Source organism: Hyperolius riggenbachi, chromosome 4, assembly GCF_040937935.1.
Source record: "Hyperolius riggenbachi isolate aHypRig1 chromosome 4, aHypRig1.pri, whole genome shotgun sequence".
In the NCBI taxonomy this organism is placed as follows: domain Eukaryota; kingdom Metazoa; phylum Chordata; class Amphibia; order Anura; family Hyperoliidae; genus Hyperolius; species Hyperolius riggenbachi.
The window spans coordinates 59504542-59529448 of record NC_090649.1 but is presented as its reverse complement, the minus strand read 5'-3'; the positions used below and the strand labels follow the sequence as shown (position 1 = coordinate 59529448).

At 45.2% G+C, this 24907-nt stretch overlaps 1 protein-coding gene across 1 annotated transcript in view; it reads right to left on the bottom strand.

The window, feature by feature from the left end:
* The window catches only part of LOC137504649 (L-gulonolactone oxidase-like), a 238772-nt gene that overhangs the window by 138231 nt on the left and 75634 nt on the right, over positions 1-24907 (bottom strand). Inside the window, exons 5-6 of the mRNA XM_068233231.1 lie at positions 20286-20376; positions 14343-14528 (exon numbers count right to left, since the gene is read on the bottom strand). Of these exons, the coding sequence (XP_068089332.1) occupies positions 14343-14528; positions 20286-20376 (277 nt within the window). The remainder of the gene's footprint in view (positions 1-14342; positions 14529-20285; positions 20377-24907) is intronic.

Here is a 24907-nt window from a genome sequence, read left to right as displayed (position 1 = left end):
TTCCCGAACGTCAGTTGCTAAGTCTTAACTGCCAAAATAGTAAGATCTCTCCCAGCCAGCCAGCCTCCCTATTTGCTTGCACGCTATTTTGGCAGTTAGACTGAGCAACGTTCTTTCAGGGAATGTTTTTACAAACAAAGAAAACTCTGAGAATCCCCCACCAGGAGAAGGACTAGTTCAAAATCCGTCAGTTCTATCAGATTTTATCTGCTTACTTTTTTCCCTGTTTAGGTTCTTTAAACACTTCTGACAGTCTGGCTATTATTATTCAAGAATGAAGTAACTCTTAACTCAATACAGATCCACATTAATATTCAGGGCTGTCGGCTCTCCAAACTGGACGCAACACTTTTTTAAAGTTAATTGGGATTTATGACACCAATTCCTCCTAAAACCAAGAAAGGAGCGAGTGAGGAAACTGTGTGTCTAAGCCGCACAAACATTTGTATTCATGCAAAAAGGACGTGGGTTGTCTGCAGGGAATTAATTAGGGACTGTGAGTTTTTGACCTTGGGAAAGGCTGCCAGCTTCTTCTGGCCAGATCTGAAGCCGTAATCTCACCAAAATGACTTTCACTTAAATACCAGCGGCAAGCGCTTTGACTTTAATCTGCGGATAAATCACAGCAACAGGTTTTTTATGTGTCCGCAGTGAGAAGTAAACCATGCTGAGAACAGCCAGCCCAGAAAGAGTACAGAGCGCACACCGCAGTGTACGGCTGAAGAGGGTCCAGCAAGCTGAGGCAAAGAAGAATGGGAGGCCTAATGATTAACCCCCTTGCCGTTCCAATTCTGGTGGCAAGGGGGCAGCGCAGCACTTTAACCTATTTTGGTTCCTGGACATAGAAACTACGTCCAGGAACCATGCACGCTACCGCGCTCTCCCACGGCCGATCACGTGTGTGCACGCGCACTCCCGGCCGCGGATTCGGTAGCCAGGGAATCAATGTATCGGGCTATGGTGCCCGATCACTGATTCCTCTCCCCCGCTGAAAAAGCGACAGCTTCTCTCGGAAGCTGCGCCTTTTCTGGCCGTTCCCTCCCCGATGCGTCACTCTAAGCGTGTGTTACGCTTAGAGTGATGTCATGTAAACAAACTCATGGCCGCCATCTTGTGGCCAAAAAGTAATACTACAACTGAAAATAAAAATAAATTAAAATGAACACACATTTACATTATACATCTATTGTTTACCTCCCACCCTCCCAAAACTACCGAAATAAAATGTTTACTATAAAAAAAAAAACATTACAATAAAAAACAAACAAACATGTAAATATTTACCTAAGGGTCTAAACTTTTTAAATATCAATGTAAAGATGAAATATTTCTATATTTTTTTATTTCAAACTTGTTAATAGTGATAGATGCAAAATGGAAAAAATGCACCTTTATTTCCAAATAAAATATTGTCGCCATACATTGTGATAGGGACATAATTTTAACGGTGTAATAACCGGGACATATGGGCAAATACAATACGTGAGTTTTAATTATGGAGGCATGTATTATTTTAAAACTATAATGGCTGAAAACTGAGAAATAATGAATTTTTCCATTTTTTTTCTTATTCTTCCTGTTAAAATGCGTTTACAGTAAAGTGGCTCTTAGCAAAATGTACCCCCCAAAGAAAGCCTAATTGGTGGCGGAAAAAACAAGATATAGATCAGTTCATTGTGATAAGTAGTGATAAAGTTATAGGCTAATGAATGGGAGGTGAACATTTCTCACGTGAAAACCACGGAACCTGAATGGGTTAAAAAAAAATAAATTTAAATCATGTAGCGAGCCCAGGGCTCACTACATGATAGCCGCTGAGAAGCGGCATCCCCCTACCCACTCCGATCGCCTTCGGCGATCAGAGTAAGCAGGAAATCCTGTTCAGAATGGCTTCCACGGTCGGGATGACGTCACCGATGTCATGGACGTCAGAGGGAATTCCGATCCACCCCTCAGCACTGCCTGGCACTGATTGGCCAGGCTGCGCAAGGGGTCTGGAGCGGGGGGGCGCGCGGCGGGTAGTGGTGAATCGGCGGTGTGCGGCGGTGATTGGAAACTGCACGCAGCTAGCAAAGTGCTAGCTGCGTGCAGTAAAAAAAAAATTTTGAAAATCGGCCCAGCGGGGCCGGAGAAATCCTTCTGCGCAGGTTACCCCGAGCTGAGCTCGTGATAACCGGCAAGAAGGTTAATACAGAAACAGTTAAAGAGGAACTTAGCGAAAAAGGGTACAAAAATAAATCAATACATTGCAAAGTGAGAAGTTTAAAAAAATAAATAAAAAAAGAGAGAGAGATCAAAAAAATCAGTGGAGTGCCGAAATTTCGCACACGCGAAATTTGCATCAAAATTCGCAATTACGCATTGTAATTGTAATGTGAAATTTCAGAGAAAATCGTGATTCATATCTTGCGTAATAGTAATATTTCATAATGTCACGTACTTTTTGCGCAATTTCGCAAACATTTTGTGCCGACTTTAGCGGCCATTAGCAAAGCCCCCATACCTGCTATTGTTACCAAAATTGCTACATATGTTGAGGAGAATAGTGGGTAGAAGTCAAAGAAAGAATTTTTCAAAAAGACCTTGGAGTCGACAGAGGAGCTTGGTGTTACCCTGACTCATTACTGTTTTTGTACTGCTTGTTTATTGCCTGATGAAGCTGGTTGATACCTGTGAAACGTGTTGCAACACTTTTTTGGAGTATGTCAATAAAATTATGTGTTTTTGAAAGTGACAGTTCTGTGTCTGCTTTGGGGAGGTAAGTCCACCACGACCTCCTCTGCATATTTACATTTTTTTAGTTTGTTTTATTCTTTTGGCGCCTCTGTTCACTAATTTCAACACCAACAGTGCATGTTTTGTGGCAATCCACAGAGGTAGATATTCAGCTCTGCTGAGCTACTAATTACCCCACCTGTGAATGTTGGTGGTTTTGTGCTAGACATGCACTGTTGGTGGCACGTGAGGACAGGGATGGGAAGCCCTGTCATAGAGCCCTCCTGGTCCTCTCTCAGTGTCCTCGTTCCAGGGCTGTCCCTTCTTCAAATTTGCTGCCTCTGGGAGCCCTCTCACTCATGTCCCTGAGGGCTTCCAAACACGTGCAGTTGGGAGCCATCCATCTACACAAGAACTTAGATACTGAAATGCTTCCTGAAGCCTTCTGAATTTCCCCAAAGGCATATTCCACCAGCCGGTCAAAAACCTTAAGGGGGGTGAAAGCACTGGTATGAGGACACCAAGAGAGAATCGGTAAGGCTCTATGAGATCCAGAGTCTTCTCTCTCCACAGGTGAGTATCTGACTTTTTTTAAGTGCCTTCAGTGTAACTTTAAGGTAGGTATCCTCTGCAGGTCTACAGAACCTCGAGAGCCGACAATTCCCTGCGCTTCTGATGTGCTGGGAAGCCCAGGAGTATAGAAACTCATTATTTTTCCATTTCTGGCTTCAGTGGTGCGTGAGGCAATAAAGATGGAGTCCAATTTAAAAATTAGCACCCCTGACATTGCCTAATTCATCCCAATCTTTCACCCGGCCCCTGAATTACACGCCGGGGTCTGCTGTTTAGTCAGCAAGAGACGGTTTGTGAATTGAATAGCAAATCTAGAAAGCATATTTTCCTTTGATGGTGCAGACCTTCACCCTCCAGCTCACACATTTCAATTTGTCCCAAGAGGACCACCGAAGCGAGATGAGCGGTACTCGGGTCAAAGGTCGAGGCTACTACAAGCACAACGTTGCAGTCTGCACTGTTCTTTGCAATATACTATACATTGAAACGTGTACCGTTACGGTTAAGGGCCCGTTTCTACTATACGCGGTGCAAGGTAGCTACATATCCGCATTGTACCGGGGCAGAACTGAAACCAATGCGCGGGAATGGAACAGTTTCCATTGCGTGCTGGTTATGCGGAGTGATCCAAGAATCTGCAGCATGCCGTCTCCTTCCATGGCTGGCTGCATCTTCCGATTCGGAAGTGACGTGAATGGGAGCGGAATTAATGCGTAGCCGCTTGCATCCCTTCCGATCCCGTTATCTACTGCATGATGAAAAGTTTGTTTCTGAATTTTCATTATTTTTGTGTAAATGACCTACAATGTGATATATTTTTTAGGCAAGTCCTAAAACTAGACAAGGGCCTTTTTCCACTACCTTGCGATTTGATTCTGATCGCAAATCGCAAGGTACATTAAACTAATGGAAACCGCAGCAGCAATTTCCATTAGCGCGATCCGATTGCTCAAAGCACAATTGTCGTCCTGACGCGTTTTGTATGTGATTGAGCTGTACTATAATGAGTATAGTAGCTTAATCGCAATCGCATGGTGGAAATTGAAACGCGATTATGATCGTGATCGCATTTCATAGTGGATCGCATTTCATAGTGGAAAAGAGCCCTAATAGTGTTGGTGTTCGAATTCAGGATATCAAATTTTGAATACCCAAATTCTCACTTCTGCACCATTTCTGTACCAGACAAGCAGGCCGCCTCAGGAAGAATTCACATACTTGTGCTTTATTGTGCGTTTCACATGACCCAACTCTTCCTCCTTCCAAAGCCGGAAGTAGGAAGTATCAGAGTCACATGAAAGGCGCTGTGAAGTGGAAGTAAGTGAACTCCTCCTGATGCTCTCCGCTTGTCCGGTGCTGAAATGGTGCTGAAGTGTGGTGTCCTACTTTCATCTGAGGAACATTGCAAAAATTAAACATTTCATTCCCCCACTGAATCTTCCAATTCTAGTTCACACCTTCATCTCATCACGGCTGGACTACGACAATGCCTTCTAATATACAGGCCTCCTAAATAAGGACCTGTACTGCCTGCAATTAGTACAGAATGCTTCTGCCAGATTGCTAATAAACCACTGTTACATTAAACTGATTCTTCGCTCACTGCACTGGCTACCTGTAAAATGGAGAATACTCTTCAAGATCAGACTGCTGACATTCACATCCCTACGCAATTTGGGTTCCTGGATACATGAAGGACTTGCTTAACCTCTTCCGGACCGCCTGCATTAGATTCTACGCTGCACTTGTGGCTGTTCTAGCCTGATCCGGCGTTTCCGCTCCCGATGCGATCGTGCGCACCCAGAGGGGGAGATTAAGCTGTCATATGACAGCTGACATCTCCCCTCAGTGATCAGCAGCCATCACGTATAGCCATACGTGATCACGTGATCACTACGAACACCGGCAGATCGTAGTGATCACTTTGACGGCGGCACGGGGGGAAAGAAGAGGATCCGCTTACCTCCCTGCCATTCCAGCGACGATCGGCGCCCCCCTCTGCTCTGGCCGGCATCTCCGCTTCTAATGCCGCTCAGTTCCGGGTCCCGGCTTGATAATGTCATCAAGCCACGACCCGGAACTAAGCGGCATTAGGAGCTGAGATGCCGGCCGGAGAAGAGAGGGGCTACTGCGGCTCATTGCTGGAGCCTGGAAGGTGAGTGATGGCTGCTGGCGAAAGGGGTGACACCTGCCACCATGGGGGGACACTGCCCAGCCAGCCACAGAGGGGATCCGGCAGGCTGACCCCCCCAAACGTGCGCACCCCCCACACAAAATGCCTGGTCCTTAAAGGGGGTTAGGCGGCTGGTCCTGAAATGGTTAATATGCCCCACACCTCTTACAACCTCAGATCAGGTGGATTCATAAACTTGGTCACTCCCAGAGTGCACCTCAAAACTTTTGGAGCCAGAGCTTTCTGTCATGCTGCCCCTACCCTTTGGAACTCCCTACCATACGCAATAAAGACAGCTCCATCCCTGTAGTTATTCTTATCCAGACTGAAAAGCCACCTGTTTAACCTGCATTTGCAGACTTCTTCTTCTTTACCACAATTTACCAGTCAACCAATTTTTGGTCTAAACCATGCTTCTGCGCTTTGAATCCTACGAGAGAAAAGCCCTTTACAAATGTTATTCGTTGTTGTTCTTCCAAATTCGATATGCAGAATTTGAACATCAACCTAAATGAGAACCCAACTAAGCAAATGAGCCCAAAACATTGTGCTTATTCATTTATCTTTCCAGGAGAATGATCCAAAGTTACTTTTGGTCGGCAAATGTTTTTGTAAATATTTGGTTTGGTGTTTCCCCTGTATGTGAGCAGCACCAGGAAAATGCAGCCTGATATACCTACGGCAGCTATGAGTCCAATACACAGTCAGGTTCTTTATAGGTGAATGTTTTACCCTTGAACATGTATTGTTGTATTGTGTGATTAACAAATATCTTTTGCATGGGATATTGTACTGTATGTCTAAACTCCACTAAATTAGAACAAAATGAAAAAACTATCATTACATATAATCGACCTGAAAGTTTTGGGTTTGGTGTGCCTTACGCACGTTCCGTAGAATTTTTTTTTAATATATTGGTACCTCTTAATCCTTAAAGGACAACTGAAGTGAGCGGTATATGGAGACTGCCATATTTATTTCTTTTTAAAGAGACTCTGTAACACATTTTTCAGCCTTAGTTCTTCTATCCTATAAGTTCCTATGCCTGTGCTAATGTGCTCTGTCTTACTGCAGCCTTTCCTAATTGCACTGTCTCTGTAATAAATCTTATCTCCTTTCCACTGTCGTGTCTGTCGGGCTAAGGCTTGAATGTGTGGAATGTGCAGGGCTGCTTGTGATTGGATAGAAGCGATACACACCCTCTGCAGGCCCCCTGCACACTCTGTATGACTCACACACTCTGTTTATATGAGCCTATCACAAGCTGGTTAGTTTGTTTGTAAACACTGCCTAAAACTGTTAATTACAAGCCAGGATTGCAGCAAAGAGTGGCAGAAACAGCACAGAGGGGCCCAGGAGAAAATAAGGAATAGAATGGTATGCTTTTTAGTGTAAGAATATTAGAGTACAGATTCTCTTTAAGCAATATCAGTTGCCTGGCAAGCAGATGCAGCTGGTGTTTCTGACATTATTGTCAGATCTGACAAGATAAGCTGCATGCTTGTTTCTGGTGTGATTCAGACAGTGCTGCAGCCAAACAGATCAGCATGTTTATAAGAAAATAAATATGTCAGCCTCCATATCTTTCTTACTTCAGTTGTCCTTTAATTTGAAATATGGGTTCACAGTGAATTATGGATATCCCAACCAGTTGTCTTGAAAAGGGAAAAACAATTTGATAGGCCTCAGATAACAATGTAGCGGCTTTTGAATTTGAATCTATAGGCATTATGCTATCCCCGCCCCCCAACTAAAGCACCAGTCCAGGAGCACCACAGCTGCAAACTTACATTCTGGTCTATGGTGGGGCCAAGTGTAATCGATGATCTGTGTGCCCAAATCACCTGACCTGCCGTGTTTGGTTCTCTCAGCCAGGTGGCACATACAGTAGAGGGGATAGGGACTTCAGATATTTCGGTAACCAGTAGCAACAGCTGACCAGACCTAAAAAAAAGGATTTAGGGTAGAAGTGTACCTGAGATGTAAAGTAAATTAAATAATACATCCCATACCTGAGGCTTCCTCCAGCCCCGTTCCGACTTATCAGTTTTTTGCTGTCCTCCCCTCCTGGATTTGCCACAATTTGCCCCGGTAATTCGGCAGGCGGGGCCCGTTGGCACAGGTATAGTCCACCCACGCGTGCTCCCCCTTCGCGTTCCCATTGCCGGGAGCGTCCTGCGTCTGCTCAGTAGTATTACATAGATGCAGAGTGCGTTGGGGGCACTCGCACAGCCGAGCCGCACATGCGCAGTTTTCCCCCAACTGGCAGAATTACCGGGCAAAATCATGGAGAATCCAGAAGGCCCGAAAAGGACAGTGAGGGACCGATGAGGCTAAACTGATCTGGAGGAAGCCCCAGGTATGTATATTTTTTAATTTACTTTACATCTCAGGTTTACTTTAAGCAGAAGCACACATTAGAGATTTGTTCTGCATGGAGGTATAAATTATTTCATTATGTATTTCAAAAATGATAGTTGTCCTTTAAAGCACATCTGAGCTGTGCCTAAAACTGTTGACTTTTGCTTACATAGGGTTTCTTCCAGGCCCCTGCACTTGAGGTCCATCGGTGTCCACATGCGTGGTCCCATCCGTGCATCCTTCTTGAACCGCACATGTGCAGAACGCTCCCAGCGCCAGGACCACAATAGAGAAGGGCGCATGGACAGAACCACGCATGTGCAGTCGGTGGGACTGAAGTTCCAGTTACACATCTTGCAGAGCTGTCAGCGGGAGAATGGAGATCACCCAGAGGACGCAGAGGGACCTCACAGACTACGGGGGACTGGAAGAAGCCCCAGGTAAGAAAAAGTCAACAGTTTTAAGCACAGTTCAGGTGTGCTTTAATGTAACGTATGTTGACGTTGGTGCTGCTCTACAATTGACCACTAAACTCGGATAACCCTCTGCCGTGTGTCCAGCCCATGGGCGAGTTTCTGGATCTTTTCATGAATCTGAATGCTGAATTGTTAGGGTCACGCGAGGTCTGTGAGATGGCTCAGCTGATTATCCCGTCTATGAATCCAGCTCACTGTTATCTGCCTTCCCCACTGTCTCCGTCTCTCAGATGTCCTCATTAATACAGAATTTCACCGGTCGAGCATCCAGATTCAGTTTATCTATTTCTCTCATCTTCCTTGGATGTCTCGATGAGGGTTTGTTCTGTTCTGCATGGTACGAATCAATGTGCTTTTACTTTTATTATAACAGCTAGCATAAATGTTATCACCAAATACAGCGAACGTCAGTCCTGGAAGGTGGGTACCCCATGGTCTGCTTGTATTCATATGCCTTTTATGTTAAAAGGGGTCTTCTTATCTTGTGTATGTCAAAAAAGAGCACCCAGTAATTCCAATAGTAGAATCCCAAAAGCAGAGTTTTGGTACATTTACCAATATTTTACTATTAAAGTGTAAAGATCATAGTAAACTATTGGTATTAAATACCATACCTTTATTTTATTATAGCTAAAACTAAGCCTGTTCTCACACTGAACCCTCCCATTACCGATGTCTAACCTAACCTTAACCAGCCCCCCACGCCTAACCTTAACCCTTCCTGCCCTGCACTTAACCTTAACTGTCCTGGCCACCAAAACCCCCATCCCCTTCCCCCCCCCCCACCGCCTAACCTTATCTGTCCCTGCTGCCTGCATATATAAAAAAAAAAGCAAAAAAACTTCAATTTTTTGGCACCGCCATAGGCGCCTATTGTAATTATCAGCAAAGAGCGGAAATTTGGGTGCCCCCTGCGACTGATAAATATCAGCCCCGACTCCCAACATTTACAATGGGCCCATATGGCGGTGCCCAAACTTTTGCTGAACTTTTCCCAAATTTCCTGTTTCCCTTGTCTTCAAAGATCATATGCACGACAGTCTATTGGGTCGGGGGGAGGACCAGCTGTTTGTCATCATGAGGACAGACAGCGATTTCACTATAGTGGTACAGCACCACCTGGAGGACGGAGGGAGAATTGCAGCACTAGATCCCAGGGAGGTGAGTAAGTGCAAGGCATTGCGGTATGATTTTTTTCCTGCTTTTATGGTCTAAAAGCAAGCGAAAAATTGCACGGATTTTAGACCCTAGAATCCTGAAATAACCACACCGCCAAGGAGGTTAAGGATTATTAAAACTGCTCGTTGGAAAATAAATCTATTCTAACCCTAAACCTTATAAGTAAAATGCAAGAGAAGTGAGGATAACATTGCTATGTACGCCCGTGACATCCATCAGCTTTGAAAGGAAGGGATTAGAAAGTTGTTGACAAGGAATGAGACAGGAATTACATGCGGTGAATACATTGTGACCGCTCTCCTCTGGGGACAGGAGGGGACGTGTGACGCGAGGACAGCGGTATCGTTATGGCGAGGTGGTGAGGTCAGCGCGAGGTGGAGATGGAAAGCTGGAGATGAATTATGGAGCCAGCAGGTTAATGTAGGCAGAACCCCGGTGAAATGACATGTAGATTGGACTGGGGAAGATTGGAGCGCAGGGGACAAAGGGAGAGGATGAAGATTGGAGCGCAGGGGACACAGGGAGGGGATGAAGATTGGAGCGCAGGGGACACGGGGAGGGGATGAATATTGGAGCGCAGGGGACATGGGGAGGGGACACCGGGGCAGATTTAAACCGAAATGAGAAATCAGAGCAGATTGAAATTCTGCAGATGATCTAAAGTGCATTAATATTTTTTGTCTATTAAAAATGCATTACAATAGATTACAGAGCCGTCTCTCTCAATCTCCAATGGGATAGGGAAGCTTAGAATACGCCAGTACGTCTGATTTGATAGGGATTTAAAATATAATTCTTTATTCGCTAAAAAAGTGTGCTAGGCAAATGAATCAGTGCCATAGTTTCATTGCAGAAGGCTGTAAATTTGACTATCCTACTAATATAATAAATGGGAAAGTTCGGAAGTTTGGATATTTGGATGTTTGTTACTCGATCACGCAAAAATGGCTGAACGGATTTGAATGAAATTTGGCACACACATAGTACATTACCTGGAATAAAGTATAGGATACTTTTTATTCCCATAACCAAAAAGGGGGCGGAGACAAATACAAATTTCACTGGAAAATGTAAACTGCAGCCATTCTTACACTGTTAATGGTAGGGTTCTCAAACTTTCCACAGGTGATCACTGGGTGACTGGGATTAATATTCAGAAAAGTGGGTGGAGTCTATAAAAGCCAATCAAAATTAACCTATTGATTTTCAAGGGGAATATTTACATTGCTGCCATTCTTGCACTGTTAATGGCACAAACCTCAAACCTGGTACAGTTGATCATTGGGTGACTAGGGTTCAATTTCAGAAAGGGGGTGGAGCCACAAACAGCCAATTAAATTTGTTTCATTTCAATGCAAATTATTGATGCCAAACACTACAAAGATCACAAACTTGGTAATTGAGTAATTGATTAATTGTGTGTTAGCGTTAGAAAAGTGGGCACAGCCAACACCAGCCAAATACATAAGCGGGCAATGCCGGGTCATAAGTGGGTGGAGACAAGTACAAATTTTACTGGGAAAATGTAAACAGCAGCCATTCTTACACTGTTAATGGTAGGGTTCTCAAACTTTGCACAGTTGGTTACTGGATGACTGGGATTAATATTCAGAAAAGTGGGTGGAGTCTATAAAAGCCAATCAAAATTAACCTATTGATTTTCAAGGGGAATATTTACATTGCTGCCATTCTTGCACTGTTAATGGCACAAGCCTCAGACCTGTACAGTTGATCATTGGGTGACTAGGGTTCAATTTCAGAAAGGGGGAGGAGCCACAAACAGCCAATTAGATTTGTTTCATTCCAATGCAAATGATTGATGCCAAACACCGCAATGCTCACAAACTTTGGTGACTGGGGTTAATATTCAGAAAAGTGGGTGGAGCCTACAAAAGGCAATCAAAATTTACCTATTGATTTTTCAGGGGAATATTTTATTGCTGCCATTCTTGCACTGTTAATGGCACAAGCCTCAAACTTGGTACAGTTGATCATTGGGTGACTGGGGTTTAAATTTATAAAAGGGGGTGGAGCCACAAACAGCCAATATGATTTGTTTCATTTTAATGCAGGTTACTGATGCCAAAGACCCCAAAGCTCACAAACTTGGTCATTGAGTAATTGATTAATTGTGTGTTAGGGTTAGGAAAAGTGGACGCAGCCAGCACCTGCAAAATACATAATCGGGCAATGCCTGGTCATCAGTAGGCGGAGACAAATGCAAATTTCACTGAGAAAATGTAAACTGCAGCAATTCTTACACTTTTAATGGTAAGGTTCTCAAACTTTGCACAATTGGTGACTGGGATTAATATTCAGATAAGTGGGTGGAGCCTACACAAGCCAATCAAAATTCAGCTATTGATTTTCGAGGGGAATATTTAATTGCTACCATTCTTGCACTGTTAATGGCACAAGCCTTAAACCTGGTACAGTTGGTCATTGGGTGACTGGGGTTCAAATTCAGACAAAGGGGTGGAGCCACAAACGGCCAATCAGATTTGTTTAATCTCAATGCAAATTATTGATGCCAAAGCTCACATACTTGGTCATTAGGTAATTGTGTGTTAGGGTTAGGAAAAGTGGGCAGAGCCAACATTAGCCAAATACATACCCGGGCAACGCCGGGAGTCCAGCTAGTGATACATAATGCCCAGATACATGTGCCAAGTATATAATGCTCGGAGTCACATGATAGATATATAATGTGCAGAAGTATATAATGCCCAGAAGCGATAATTATAAATTAGTAGCATAATTGCACATTCTTTTCAAGTCTGTACTGTATATGAAGTCCGGGCTTCTTTGTGACTTGCATCTTCCTGCACGAGAAAATCAGCTGCACGAAACAGGAAGGGCTTGATTCACTAAACTGTGATAACTCATATCACGGGCGTTTTCACGCACATTTTCGCGCTTGCGCACGATCGCGAATGTGCGAGTGCAATCGCGAATTATCGCACGCAATCGCGAATTTCCACATGAAAACTATATCGACAGCGTGCGATAATTCGCAATTGCGTGCGCAAATTTGTGATCGTGCGCAAACACGAATATGCGCGCGAAAACGGCCGTGATATGAGTTATCAAGTGAATCTAGCTCGAAGTCTTGTTCCTCAATGTCACCACCTGCACTAATTGAGTGAGTGATTAATTGAGCAACAGGCTCTACATTCCCACTTGGATAGTCTGACTCTGTTACTATTATGATGGAGTAGCTGTGTGTTTACACACATACAAATAAGGTAGGCGAATTGAATTATTGTTTTCTACCAAAGCCTATCTAAGTCTTGTTTCAAAAAATACATTATCTAGCTAGTGCTCACTAGATCATCACTTTCCTGTATCAAGGCTGGATTTATACTTCCTGTGCTCCTAGGCCAAGTGTGTTGTGATTTCCCTTTCTTGTGCAGCGGAGCCTCTCCCATTCAATGTGCAGCCCCCTCTTCCATGTGTATCATCCAAGTATGCAGCCCCCCATTCCATCTGCAGCCCCCTCTTCCATGCATATCATTCATGTACATCAGGCCCATTCTTTCATGAAAACTCCCTTGAGCATCAGTTTAACTTTTTCAACTTTTCTTTTCCATGTTCAGGTGCCCCATTGGGCAGCAGCCACCCAAGGCTCAAGCCTTTGTAGCCTTTTCATAAAACCAGCCCTGCCCTGTAATGTTCCCTTACAGTAAATAATGGATATGTGAGCTCTTACCCTTCTAGACTTTTGTGTCCCACACTCGGAGCTAGTCCCAATGGGATCCAGCTCATATAGACTAATGATAGGTGGGATATGTGTGAGAGCTAGGACCCACTGAACATGGCAGTGGTGGTATGGTTCTAGTTCCAAGCAGAGAAGGGAGGAAGTAGGCCAGATTTCTGTAAAGGAAACAGACGCCAGGGTCCCTACTATCCAATTGGGCAGGCCAGATAAATAAAAGTATTTTGCGCATGTAAGCCATGAAGATCACACATGGGGGGTCTGCACATGGCAGAGGGGAGCTCAAAGGGAGGAGGAGGGCAGCACATGTAAGGAAGTAGAGGCTACAGTACATTACAGGAGTGTGTACTGCACATAGAATTTACATATTTAGGCCCCTGTCACACATGTGGCATGGCAGAGCGGTGCTCTCCCCGCTGCAGCTCGTTGGAGTAGCCATTAGGCTCTATGAGACAGGCCATGGTGCGATGCGATATGATGGAAGTGCTCCGAGTGCTGTAGAAGTAACACACAGGCTGCTGTGCAGTACCTAGCTCATTTTAACAATTAAAAATAAAAAATACCGTATTTTTGGACCATAAGACTCACCTTTTCTCCCCTAAAAGTGGGGAAAAAGTCACTGCATCTTATAGTCCAAATGCAGGGAATTCCTGACTTGTGAACGCCTGTCAATACCAATACCTGCCACAATGTCCGGGACTCCCTGTACTGTACCCATGCAGAGGAGGACACAAGGGGGGCACAAAGGGGCACAAAGGGGCACACAAGGGGGAAAGAGGTGGACAACTGTGGGACACAGGAAGACACAAGAGGTACAAGGGGGCATGAGATACAAAGGAGGCATAATCCACAAGATGCCCCTTAACCATGGATGCACCAGGTTTAGTATATTTTTTCCCTTTTTTTGTCCTCTAAACCTACCTGCGCCTTATGGTCAGGAGCGTCTTATAGTCCGAAAAATATATCAATTTAAATAATTTATCAATTTAAAATTAAAACACATTTTTCAGTATAAGAAAACCATACATTTACATTAATCTGTACATCAAGTCATGAAATTAGAACAAAAGAGGGACAGAGGGATTTAGTTCCCAAAGAGGGTCTGTCCCCTCTGACAGTTGGGAGCTATGCAGCAGTGTATAGGAAATACCTCTGGTAGCGTGGAGGAAAACTGGATTTCCTGCAGGCGGAATGCAGATCTGCACTGCAGAGTGACAGTTAGAATGACCCCCAGACAGCCCAGGTGCAGCCGCGCCGCCTGAAAGATGTCAGCGTTCACGGACTCTGAACATTCCAGAATCTCCCCGGATGCCGTCATCATTGTCAGAGACACCACCTGCAAGAATGAGTATGTCAGCATAGTGTGTGGAGATGTCATATGCAATAAGGTATACAATAAGTATCGGTAAAACCTACATCTGCACAAACTGCATGTTAAGTTTATCTGCATTTCTGCAAACTGCACAATTAACATAGCTGGGAACAGGGCCACCATCAGAAAGTTTGGGGCCCTCACACATCATTATCAGGCCTGGCCTCCACTCCCCTCCCAGCCACTGGCTGCTTTGCCCACCTACTAGCCACCCCACCCCTGTGCCCATGCGCAGGGCCGGGCAGAGGCGATAGAGGCTCAGGGCGCAGTGTACAACTCTCTCAGCTATCATTCCCCTATTGTGTTAGAAGCAGAGAGAAATAAGAAAAGGGGATACATGGCAGTGACTGCTGCAAGCCAGATAATTAGAGATTAAGGTGTTGGGGAGGTTGGAGGCCCCGGGGGCACCTCTTAGTCTAATAGCAATCAGTGTGTGACGGCTGGGGTGGGAGGGATGGAGGGGCGCACTTTGGTGTCTCAGCCTTTAACCTTCCCAGCGTTCAATTTCCCCAGGATTTCTGTGCAAACAGTGATAAAATGTATTTTTAAAACTTTTTTTTCCCTGTAACTTGCCAAAATGTGTCAAGCAAGGGTCTAGTATACAGTGCAGGAGAGTATTGATGTGTATGCATGTTTATACTGTTCACAGCATGTTTTTTTGAACGGACATTTCTGTCCATACCGCTAGGGAGGTTAGTGCTGGAAGACCTTGTCCCGGCTCTTCCCATGCGTGAAGGGAAGAAACATGTGCGTAGCTCAGAAACCAAAGAAAGTGGCACACAGGGGGACACAGCGAAAAAGTGGGCATGGCCATGGTGTGTTGTGGGTGGAGCCAAATACTAGCAAAATACAGATAGTCTCAGGTTAACAATGAGTTAGGACTGTAGGTTCGTTTTATCCTGAATCCATTCTATTTTGTCCCCCTTTTTTCTCCCTGTGCCTCTTTTGTCTCCCTCTGTGTCACCTCAGTGTGTGCCTCTTTTGTACTCATCTATGTCACCTCATGTCCCGTCTCATCTCTGTTCTACTTGTGCCTCTTTTGTCCCCCTTTGTTCCCCCTATGCCTCTTTTGTCCCCCTGTGTCACCTCTTGTCCCCCTCTGTGTCAGCTCATCCCCCTGCCCTACCTTAGCCAGGTATAGGTGCTTTAAGTATAGGTATGCAGGCATAGGTTTCCCCAGTATAGGTAGCCAGGGCTGCTCATCCAGATTCCGGATATCCGGGTAACCCGAATATCCAACCTTTTTTCAGCTATCTGATTCGGATTCAGAATCCGGATTTCTGTAGAAATCCGGATAGCTATCTGTGGATAGTTAGCTGGCAATGCGGATATCCGCAGAAATCCAACTATTGAGATACTGTAAGTAAGTGGATGATGCCCAGAACGTCATTGAGTCAATCAGAGGGCTCCCAGCAGAAGCCCTAGCAACCAATCACAGAGGGGAACCCTGGCCAGCCCCACCTGACCTCATTGAGCCAATCAGAGGGCTCTCAACCTAAACCCTGGCACCCAATCACAGAAAGGAACCCTGGCCAGGCCCCCAGGTATAATTAGGAGGGCTGCCATGATAGGAAATCTCGTCTTTGCTTATGAATGCTCACTGAGAGACATGCTCCAGAGCTGCTGGCCTAGCAAGTGCTGTACACAGTGATAAACCTAAAGCTGTTCAGTGATTAACCCCTTCACTATCACTACACTATTGTTGTATTGTTAATTAGCTTGATTTCATTGTGTGACAGTCAGAGTGTGTGCTGCAGGGCTGCTGCAGCTGCTATGTGTCTGTGTGTGTGCTGTGCACAGACCAGGCCAACTGCTGCCTGCTGGCCACCTATTAGCCTTAGCTAGCTACAGTATAGGTTAGGGATTAGGGAATAGGATTACTGTGTTATTGTGTAGTTAGCACTGTAGTACTGCAGTCAGTGCTAGTAGTTGTTTGAGTAGTAGTACTACTGTGTTAGCTTACTACAGAACTGCTGTGCTGCTGAGCAGTGCCATTGTGACAGTTAGTGTCTTCTCCTCTGCTGTCTGACTGTCACTCAGCACGTGGCCCTTGGCACATGGCCCTTGGCTCTTGGCATGTGGCACTTTGCACATGGCCCTTGGCACGTTGCCCTTGGCACGTGGCACATGGCACTTGGCACATGGCACTTTGCATGTGGCACTTTGCACGTGGCACTTGCCACTTTGCACTTTGCACGTGGCCCTTGGCACTTTGCACGTGGCACTTTGCACATGGCACGTGGCCCTTGGCATGTGGCACTTTGCACTTGGCACGGGGCACTTTGCATGTGGCACTTTGCACTTGGCACGTGGCACGTGCAAAGTTCCACGTGTCAAGTGCAAAGTGCCAAGTGCAAAGTGCCACGTGCCAAGTGTAAAGTGCCATGTGCAAAGTGCCAACTGTCACGTGCCAAGTGCAAAGTGCCACGTGCCAAGTGCAAAGTGCCACGTGCCATGTGTAGAGTGCCAAGTGCAAAGTGCCAAGTGCCACGTGCCAAGTGCCACATGCCAAGTGCCACTGCCAAGTGCCACGTCCGGCATGCTCCTGGCAGACGTTACACCTGCTGCTGCTGCAATGCCCTGCTCCTGCTGCCTTTGCTGCTCCCACCGCCAGGGTGCCACAGGCCACTGCTGCTGTGCTGATACCACCTATATTTAACCCAAACCACAATTGCTGCATAATTTTTTGGAGGTGTCTGGGCTGAAAACTGCCATGTCCCAGTTGTGCGGTTGGACTTTTGACACAATGTGGGCCGCACAACCGCTGTCTGGAACCTAGTCCTGATGTTAATTGACAGCCTAATGGGGGGGGGGGGTTTTAAGTCCCCACATCATCAATTAGTATTTCCCTTTAAAAAATAATGATGCTACATTTACCCTAAAAAACGTTTTTGAAGCAATTTAAGGGCCACTTCCGGTTTTTCTATCCAGATATCTGAATTTGCCCGTATAGCCCGGATACTGGAGTCGGATATCTGATTCAGATTCGGATTGGAAAATTTTGAACTCAGATATCCGACCCGGATCAGATATCTGGGCATCCGGATCCAATCCGGATTTTGAAAAGGGGTATCCAAGCAGCACTGTAGGTAGCTAGGCATAGGTGCCCCTAGTGTAGATAACCAGGTATAGGTGCCCCAAATATAGGTAGCCAGCTATAGCTGATGCCTCAGTATAGATAGCCTGGGATAGTTGCCGCCAGTATAGGTGGCCTGGTATAGGTGGTGCCCCAGTATAGGTAGCCAGGTATAGGTGGTGCCCCAGTATAAGTAGCCTGTAGCCAGGTATAGGTGGTGCATAGGAAATCAGGCATAGGTGCCCTTAGTATAGGAAGTCAGCTGGTGCAGGCTCACTCACCAGCCTCCCACGTTCCAGTCACTCTTCTCTCTCCGCTGCTCCCCACCTACATACAAAAAATTGCCGCCGATGTCCGCATTTGTGGACATCGGCAGCCATTTTCTTGTAGCCCTGCTCTACCTACAGACAAAGCAGAGGCGGAGAACAACGGGGAGCAAAGAGTGACGTCAGCACTGGAATGCGGTGTGCTGGTGAGTGAACCTCTGGCCTGCAGCCAGCACATGTGAGCAGCCGCCAGAACATGAAGCGGCCAGCACAGGGTCCAGCAGAGTGTGAGGCCCCAAGCGGCTTAGCTGGCGGCGGCCCTGCCAGCACATTGGGTGGGCCCTGGCACCCTCACTGTACTTTCACCAGATATAAGACACCTATCGCAAACAAAGTCTTAAAGAGGCCCTGTAGTGACTAATAGTAGAATGAAGTACACTATCAGAGAATGCAAAAAATTAAAAAAAAGCAACAACAACAAAAGACGGAAATCAGTAAAACAGAAGTTTTGTGATTGGTCCAAAGTTCATTTTAGCATGCATTCTCTGTTTGCTCCAATGCTTTCGAGTTCTGTGATTCAGCTAAAATTACTGAGTTGCAGTAAATCGCATTTCTGCGGAATTCCGTTTTTCCCAATTCCGATTGGAAATTCAAATGAGAATCCCTAGATGTGAGCAATCTGATAGAGACTGGAGAGATATGAGCATGGAAATAGGGCGGGAAAGCATCAGTATGAAGGGGAGAGAGGAAACGCTGAGTTACAGGGAGGTACGTCAATCACTGTATTTAATCATCCTCATTTAGAAGGATTGTTTATTATTGTATTGTTCTTCCAATTTGCAGAAGGAAATAAAAATCCTGTTGCTCAAACCTCATCCGGAGCCAAATGTGGCCGAGCTCGGCGAAGGACGAGCACTTCAATCGGTTATATAAAATCTCAGTAATAACCACCACTAGAGATTCAATCAGCAGGCCTCATTTGCCGTCCTCCCACTGAAAACAGCGTGACCCCACTTCAACTCCCAGCGCATTAAAAGCTTGCGAACAAAAGGAGAGGAAAAACTTTTACAGCGCTGTAATCACAAAGCAATCTTATTACTTCATGCCCCGTGCGCCATAAACCAGAGAATAAAAATGACTGTGGACGTATGATGGAACGAGATCTGCATAGAGAAGAATCGCTGCCGTCGCTAATCCCGGGGAAAATTAGTTTTTGGAAAAGAAATGGGGGCAAACGCCACACATAAGTTTTATTTAGCGGAATTTATGATGCACATTTATGACCTCTATAAACAAAATGGAGGCGTTGGACATGCAAATATGTGATCTTGATTAGGATTTTGCCAAGTGTAGTTAAATTCACATTGTGTTGGAGAAGAGCATCATTTGGGGGGGGGGGGGGGGGGTAGGTTTGGAGCAACAGTGAACCCTTTATTCTTATGAGCCTTCAAGATGAATCTGGATACGCAGATGTTTGGGAAATTTTAGGACTGTAGCTGGCAAATCAGATTTTGCCTCACCTTTCGTGGTGGGCGGAATGACCTTAAAGGGACAATTAAGTCACACAAAAAAATGGGTTTTACTCACCTGGGGCTTCACTCAGCCCCCTACAGCTGTCCGGTGCCCTCGCAGCCTCGTTCCGATCCTCCTGTCCCCACCGGCGGCTACTTCCAGTTTCGGCAACAGGTGCCGACAGGCTGGGAACGCAAGTGATTCTTTGCGTTCCTGGTCACAATAGCACCCTCTATACTGCTATTGCGGCCTTCCTTGCCAAAATGTAAATAAAAGCTGAGAAATGTTTTCCCCACAATAATGCTTCCAGTATATATATATATATATATATACATACATATGTACATGAGTAAAAGTTAATTATTTGACAGGAAACAGTGATGTAGATTGATCTAAGAAGGTAGAGTTGCCTATATAAGAATCGCTCAGCTTAGAAGACGCAGTTACGTGGAGGTTAATGTCAAAATGGGTAGGACGAAAGATTTAAGTGACTGAGAGATGATTGTTGATGCAAGAACAGCTGGTGCTATCATCTTTGAAATTACAACTCTTTTAGGATTTACATCAATCAGAGTTGAACCTGCTTCCATGGCCAACTCAGTCTCCTGACCTCAATCCTATTGAGCATTTGTGGGACGAAGTTGAAAGATCACGTAAAAGCTTGGAAATGCCACCATCTAATCTGACACAACTAGTTGCCATTATGTCAGCATGGGCCAACATTCTCCACCAACGGTATTATCATCTTGTTGAGTCCATGCCAAGAAGAGTCCATGCCAATATTTGTGATCAGAGCTAAAGGTGGAGCAGCTCATTATTAGACAGTGTTGTACTTGAACTCTAGCAACAGATGAGTATTTCTCCTACCTGAGTAGCCAGAATGCCATGGTTGATTCCTGTATTGTGAGTTCCTGTTCCGATGACGCCTCCCGCAGCCACCTCCGACACCGCTCCAATGCTGCAAGACACAAGGGATTCACGTAAAACCCTATCGTTCTTATCTTTATTTACACAGTAGACAAAATGCCAGAAACAAAACTAGAACTGAAAGGGATATGCATAGTGAGTTTTAGTAGCACGTTTGGATAATGATGCAGTTGGAAGATTAAGAAAGACTCCACACTGCCTCCTCTCCCCCCTTTAAATGAATACTGTCGGTTAAAATTTCAAAACTTTTAAACTTTTTCAGGGGGGAAGAAAACACGTGAAAGTGAAAACAAGTGAAAAACCACTGCATCCACCACTCCCTCCTGCCCCATTTAAAAACACGGTTTTCTGCCAAAGTTTAAAGTTTTATTCACAGAAACAAATATTTTTTGTACACTTGGCAATGGTACATGTGTCTATAGGAGCCTCCTACCTCCTCGGGAATTTTTGTGCTATGTTCAGGGGCTTTGAAATTAACTGAACTAGGATGACAAAAACAGCTGCTGATAGAGTTTGATGCAAATTGTTTAAATTATATAAATGTATGCGCAGGTTTCCACAAGTTAACTGAACAATACTGAATCTGTACCTTTACCATTAGTACAAGTAATTTGTGGAGGTGTTTCAAGCCAAATAAAGTGAACTTTGACTAACACAACTAACACAAAACATTGATAGGTATTACTGTAATGGATAGCAGAGATACCGCCGCAGCAAGCGGCATGGCGGCTATCTCCGCGTCGCAGCCGGCGGTTTCCGCCACACAGTTACATGCTGGTGCTTTGCCTAGTCCTATCGCTCATAGACTTAGGGCGACGCGCGCGAAAGGACCTTTATGCATCTAGAAAGGGAGTCAGCTGATCACTCAGTCTGCTGACTCCAGCTATGCTCTGGATTGGCTGAGTGACTGGGGCGGCGCTGTGGAGCGCGTTTAGTATATATAGGACCTGACTGTCAGTTGTTCCGCGTCTGCTGTTGCTTATGCTACATGTTAGCACTCAGACCTAGTCAGATCCCAAAGTGTGCTAGAAAGAACCAGCTGGAGCTGGGGATCCACACTTAGCCAGATTCTGTTGATAGCCTAAAGTACTAATTGAATTGTATTATTTGTTATGACCTTCTGCTAGTTTGACTATTCTTCTGCTCTCTGATTCAGTACCTTTGCCTATCTGATATAAGTTGCCGACTCTGCCTGAACTACTACTCTGATTTAGCTTCCTGTCTCTGTACCGTATCTGTCCGTGTGTTGCCGAACCTGCTTGTCTGACTCTTCTGCCCTCACCAGGGAGCTTAGTCCTGGTGAGGGACTCTCAGTTTAGTTATCACCTGCTCCTCAGGTAGATAGCTGCAGTATAGTCTGAATCATCTGCTCCTCAGATAGCTGCAGTATAGTCTGAATCACCTGCTCCTCAGGTTGCTAGCTGCAGTACAGTCTTAATCAACTGCTCTTCAGGTTGATAGCTGCAGTACAGTCTTAATCACCTGCTCCTCAGGTGACTAGTTAATACAGCACTGTTGGGATCTCCTGCCCCTCAGGGAATCACCTGCTGCAGTACAGTCTGAATCACTCGCCCCTCGAGTGATCACTCTACATTGTCTCACTGTGTATCACCCGCTCCTCGGGTGAAACTATCACCATTGCTCTGAGTCTCCAGCCTGCTGGGGTACTGAGTACTGTGTTCCTTAGAGATACCCCCTTCTACCAGCCCCTCTGGGATAGTGGGTATCTCCTCCAATATTTACTGTTGCACCAAAACACTATCTTACACCTGAGTGACCTGTGTCTTGCTATACTTGTATTATTGGTGATTCTGCAGATCACCACATAATCAGGTATAACATCTGTATTATTGGTGATACTGCAGATCACCAATAATCAGAAAATCTGTGCTTGCTAACACCAATCGTTACAATTACCTTCCCTTTATTTAAAGTCAGGAAGTCACTTGTGCTAGTGTCAAAACATCTTGTAGATAAGAATACTGGTGTTCAGATGAAAATACTGTATGTTTTTTTTAACCACTTCAGCCTACAGGCCATTTTACCCTTACGGCCAAGAGCCATTTTCACCTGTCAGCGCTCCTCCCATTCATTTGGACATAACTTGACCTTCTGGGGACCGGCAGCCTAACACACCCCTTAAGGACCAGTGTATTTTACATGCAGGGGGAAAGGGGAGTGTTTGGGGGTCAAGCAGCCGGATCCCCAGTATAGATAGCTATGCATTGCTGTCCCCAATACAGCCAGGTGTCCCCACTCCCAGTACAGCCAGCAGCCTTTACTCACCTCCCTGGGTCCTGCAATGAGCAGCTCTAGCCCCCTCCGCTCTGGTCGGCATCTCTGCTCGCACTGACTCTTAAGTTCCGGGTCCCGGTTTGATGACATCATCAAGCCGGGACCCGACATTAGAGTCAGAGCGAGCAGGGGTGCCGGCCAGAGCGGAGGGGAGCGACGATCACCAGGGAACTGTCAGGAAGGTGAGTGGATCCTCTTCTTCCCCTCCTACCGCTGCTGTTTTAATAGTGATCACTAAGATCGGCCAGCGATCGTAGTGATCACGTGATCAGAAGCCAATCGCCATGGCTCCTGATCACTGAGGGGAGATATCAGCTGTCTTATGACAGCTTAATCATCCCTCTCGGGTGCGCACAATTGTGGCGGGAACGGAATGAGCAGGCAGCGTAAATCCTACGCCACATCAGAGTTAAGCAGCCACATGTGCGGCATAGGATTTACTACAGGCTGACCCCAGAAGGTTAATGATTCTTGCATCTGAACGATCTATGTCTTGGTTTTTTTTGCCACAAGTTAGTTTTTTTTTTTGTGGGTGATACATGTTTTCAGTAAATACTTTATTTTCTATGCATTTTAGAGGGAAAAAAATAGGGAAAAAAAAGAAAAAAAATACACTTTTTCTCAAATTCAATCCCCTAGACTTTTAAAATAAGCAATGCTACTATAAATAAAGCCCACCCATTTTATTTGCCCATTTGTCCTGTTATCACGACATTTAAATGATGTCCCTTGTACAATATATGGCGACAATATATTATTTGGATTTTTTTTGTATCCAGCCAATAATTACAAACTTTGCAAGGGATTCATTTTATTAATTTATTAATAAAAATGTATTGTGACTGTAACTTTGTTTTTCGCCACTAGATGGGGTTACCAGGATGTGTTCAATTTATTTTTTTACACTTACTTTTACTTTCACGATTATGAATAAATATGGCCCCTAAACGGGGTTTTGTCCACTCATTCCAGGCACTGCGATTGGCTCAGGGCACTTGTTCCCCTTCACCAATTGCCACCTTGAAAATGCCGCCAGGAACGCATGGCGGGAGTACGCATGCATGGGCACCCACCACAGTAAGGCCCTGTTCACATCACAAACGCGGATGGCCATGCGTGCGGAACGCGTGCGGACCGCAACGCGTACGAACGCACGCCATCCGCGTTTGAGTGCGTTGCGTGGCTGATCCCATCACTGAAAAGTGAATGGGACAGCCATGCGTTTTTACAAAAAATGCATGCAGCATGCGTTCCCGGACCGCACAGGTCCGGAACGCATGCAGTGTGAACATCAGACATTGCACTCTATGCAATGTCTGATGTTGTGCGTGTCGGCCACCTGCACACCTTTCCAAAACGCGGCTGGAAACGCGTGCAGTGTGAACGGGGCCTAACACTGGACACGTATACGCATCCAGTTAGACTTCAACAGCCTCTATCTGGATGACTATAGTCATTCAGATAGAATGAAGTGATAAAATAGACCATCGCATTGAAATTAACATTCACAGGAATCTTACCTTTCAGTCTCATTCATCCAACTTCTAATTCTGAAACATGACTTCTACCTACAAACCTACAATGTGTTTGATGTAAAACCTTCAAACATCTTGCAAGACAAAAAGGAGTTATTTCCATGACTTTGTCCAATCACCTTAAATGGGAGGTCTCGTTTTTTGTTTTGTTTTGTTGTTGTTGTTTTTTTAATTCTGATGGCAATTCAAATGTGAACTCTGTGAACTCTGTAGTTCAGACTTGTAGCTTAACTCAATGAATCCTATTCCTTCTACTGTAAAAGGACCATCAGAGGTTGACATGCCTGAGCAGGAAATGATCACATGACATCTTCTGGACACCCTTAACTAAAAGCTGGATCACAGCATCTTAAAGAGAATCTGTACTCTAAATTCTTACACTAAAAAGCATACCATTCTATTCCTTATTCTCTCCTGTGCCCCTCTGTGCTGTTTCTGCCACTCTCTGCTGCAATCCTGGCTTGTAATTAACAGTTTTAGGCAGTGTTTACAAACAAACTAAGCAGCTTGTGATAGGCTCACATAAACAGAGTGTGTGAGTCATACAGAGTGTGCAGGGAGCCTGCAGAGGGTGTGTATCGCTTCTATCCAATCACAAGCAGCACAGCACATTCCACACATTCAAGCCTTAGCCCGACACGACAGAGGAAAGGAGATAAGATTTATTACAGAGACAGTGCAATTAATAAAGGCTGCAGTAAGCCAGAGCACATTAGAACAGGCATAGGAACT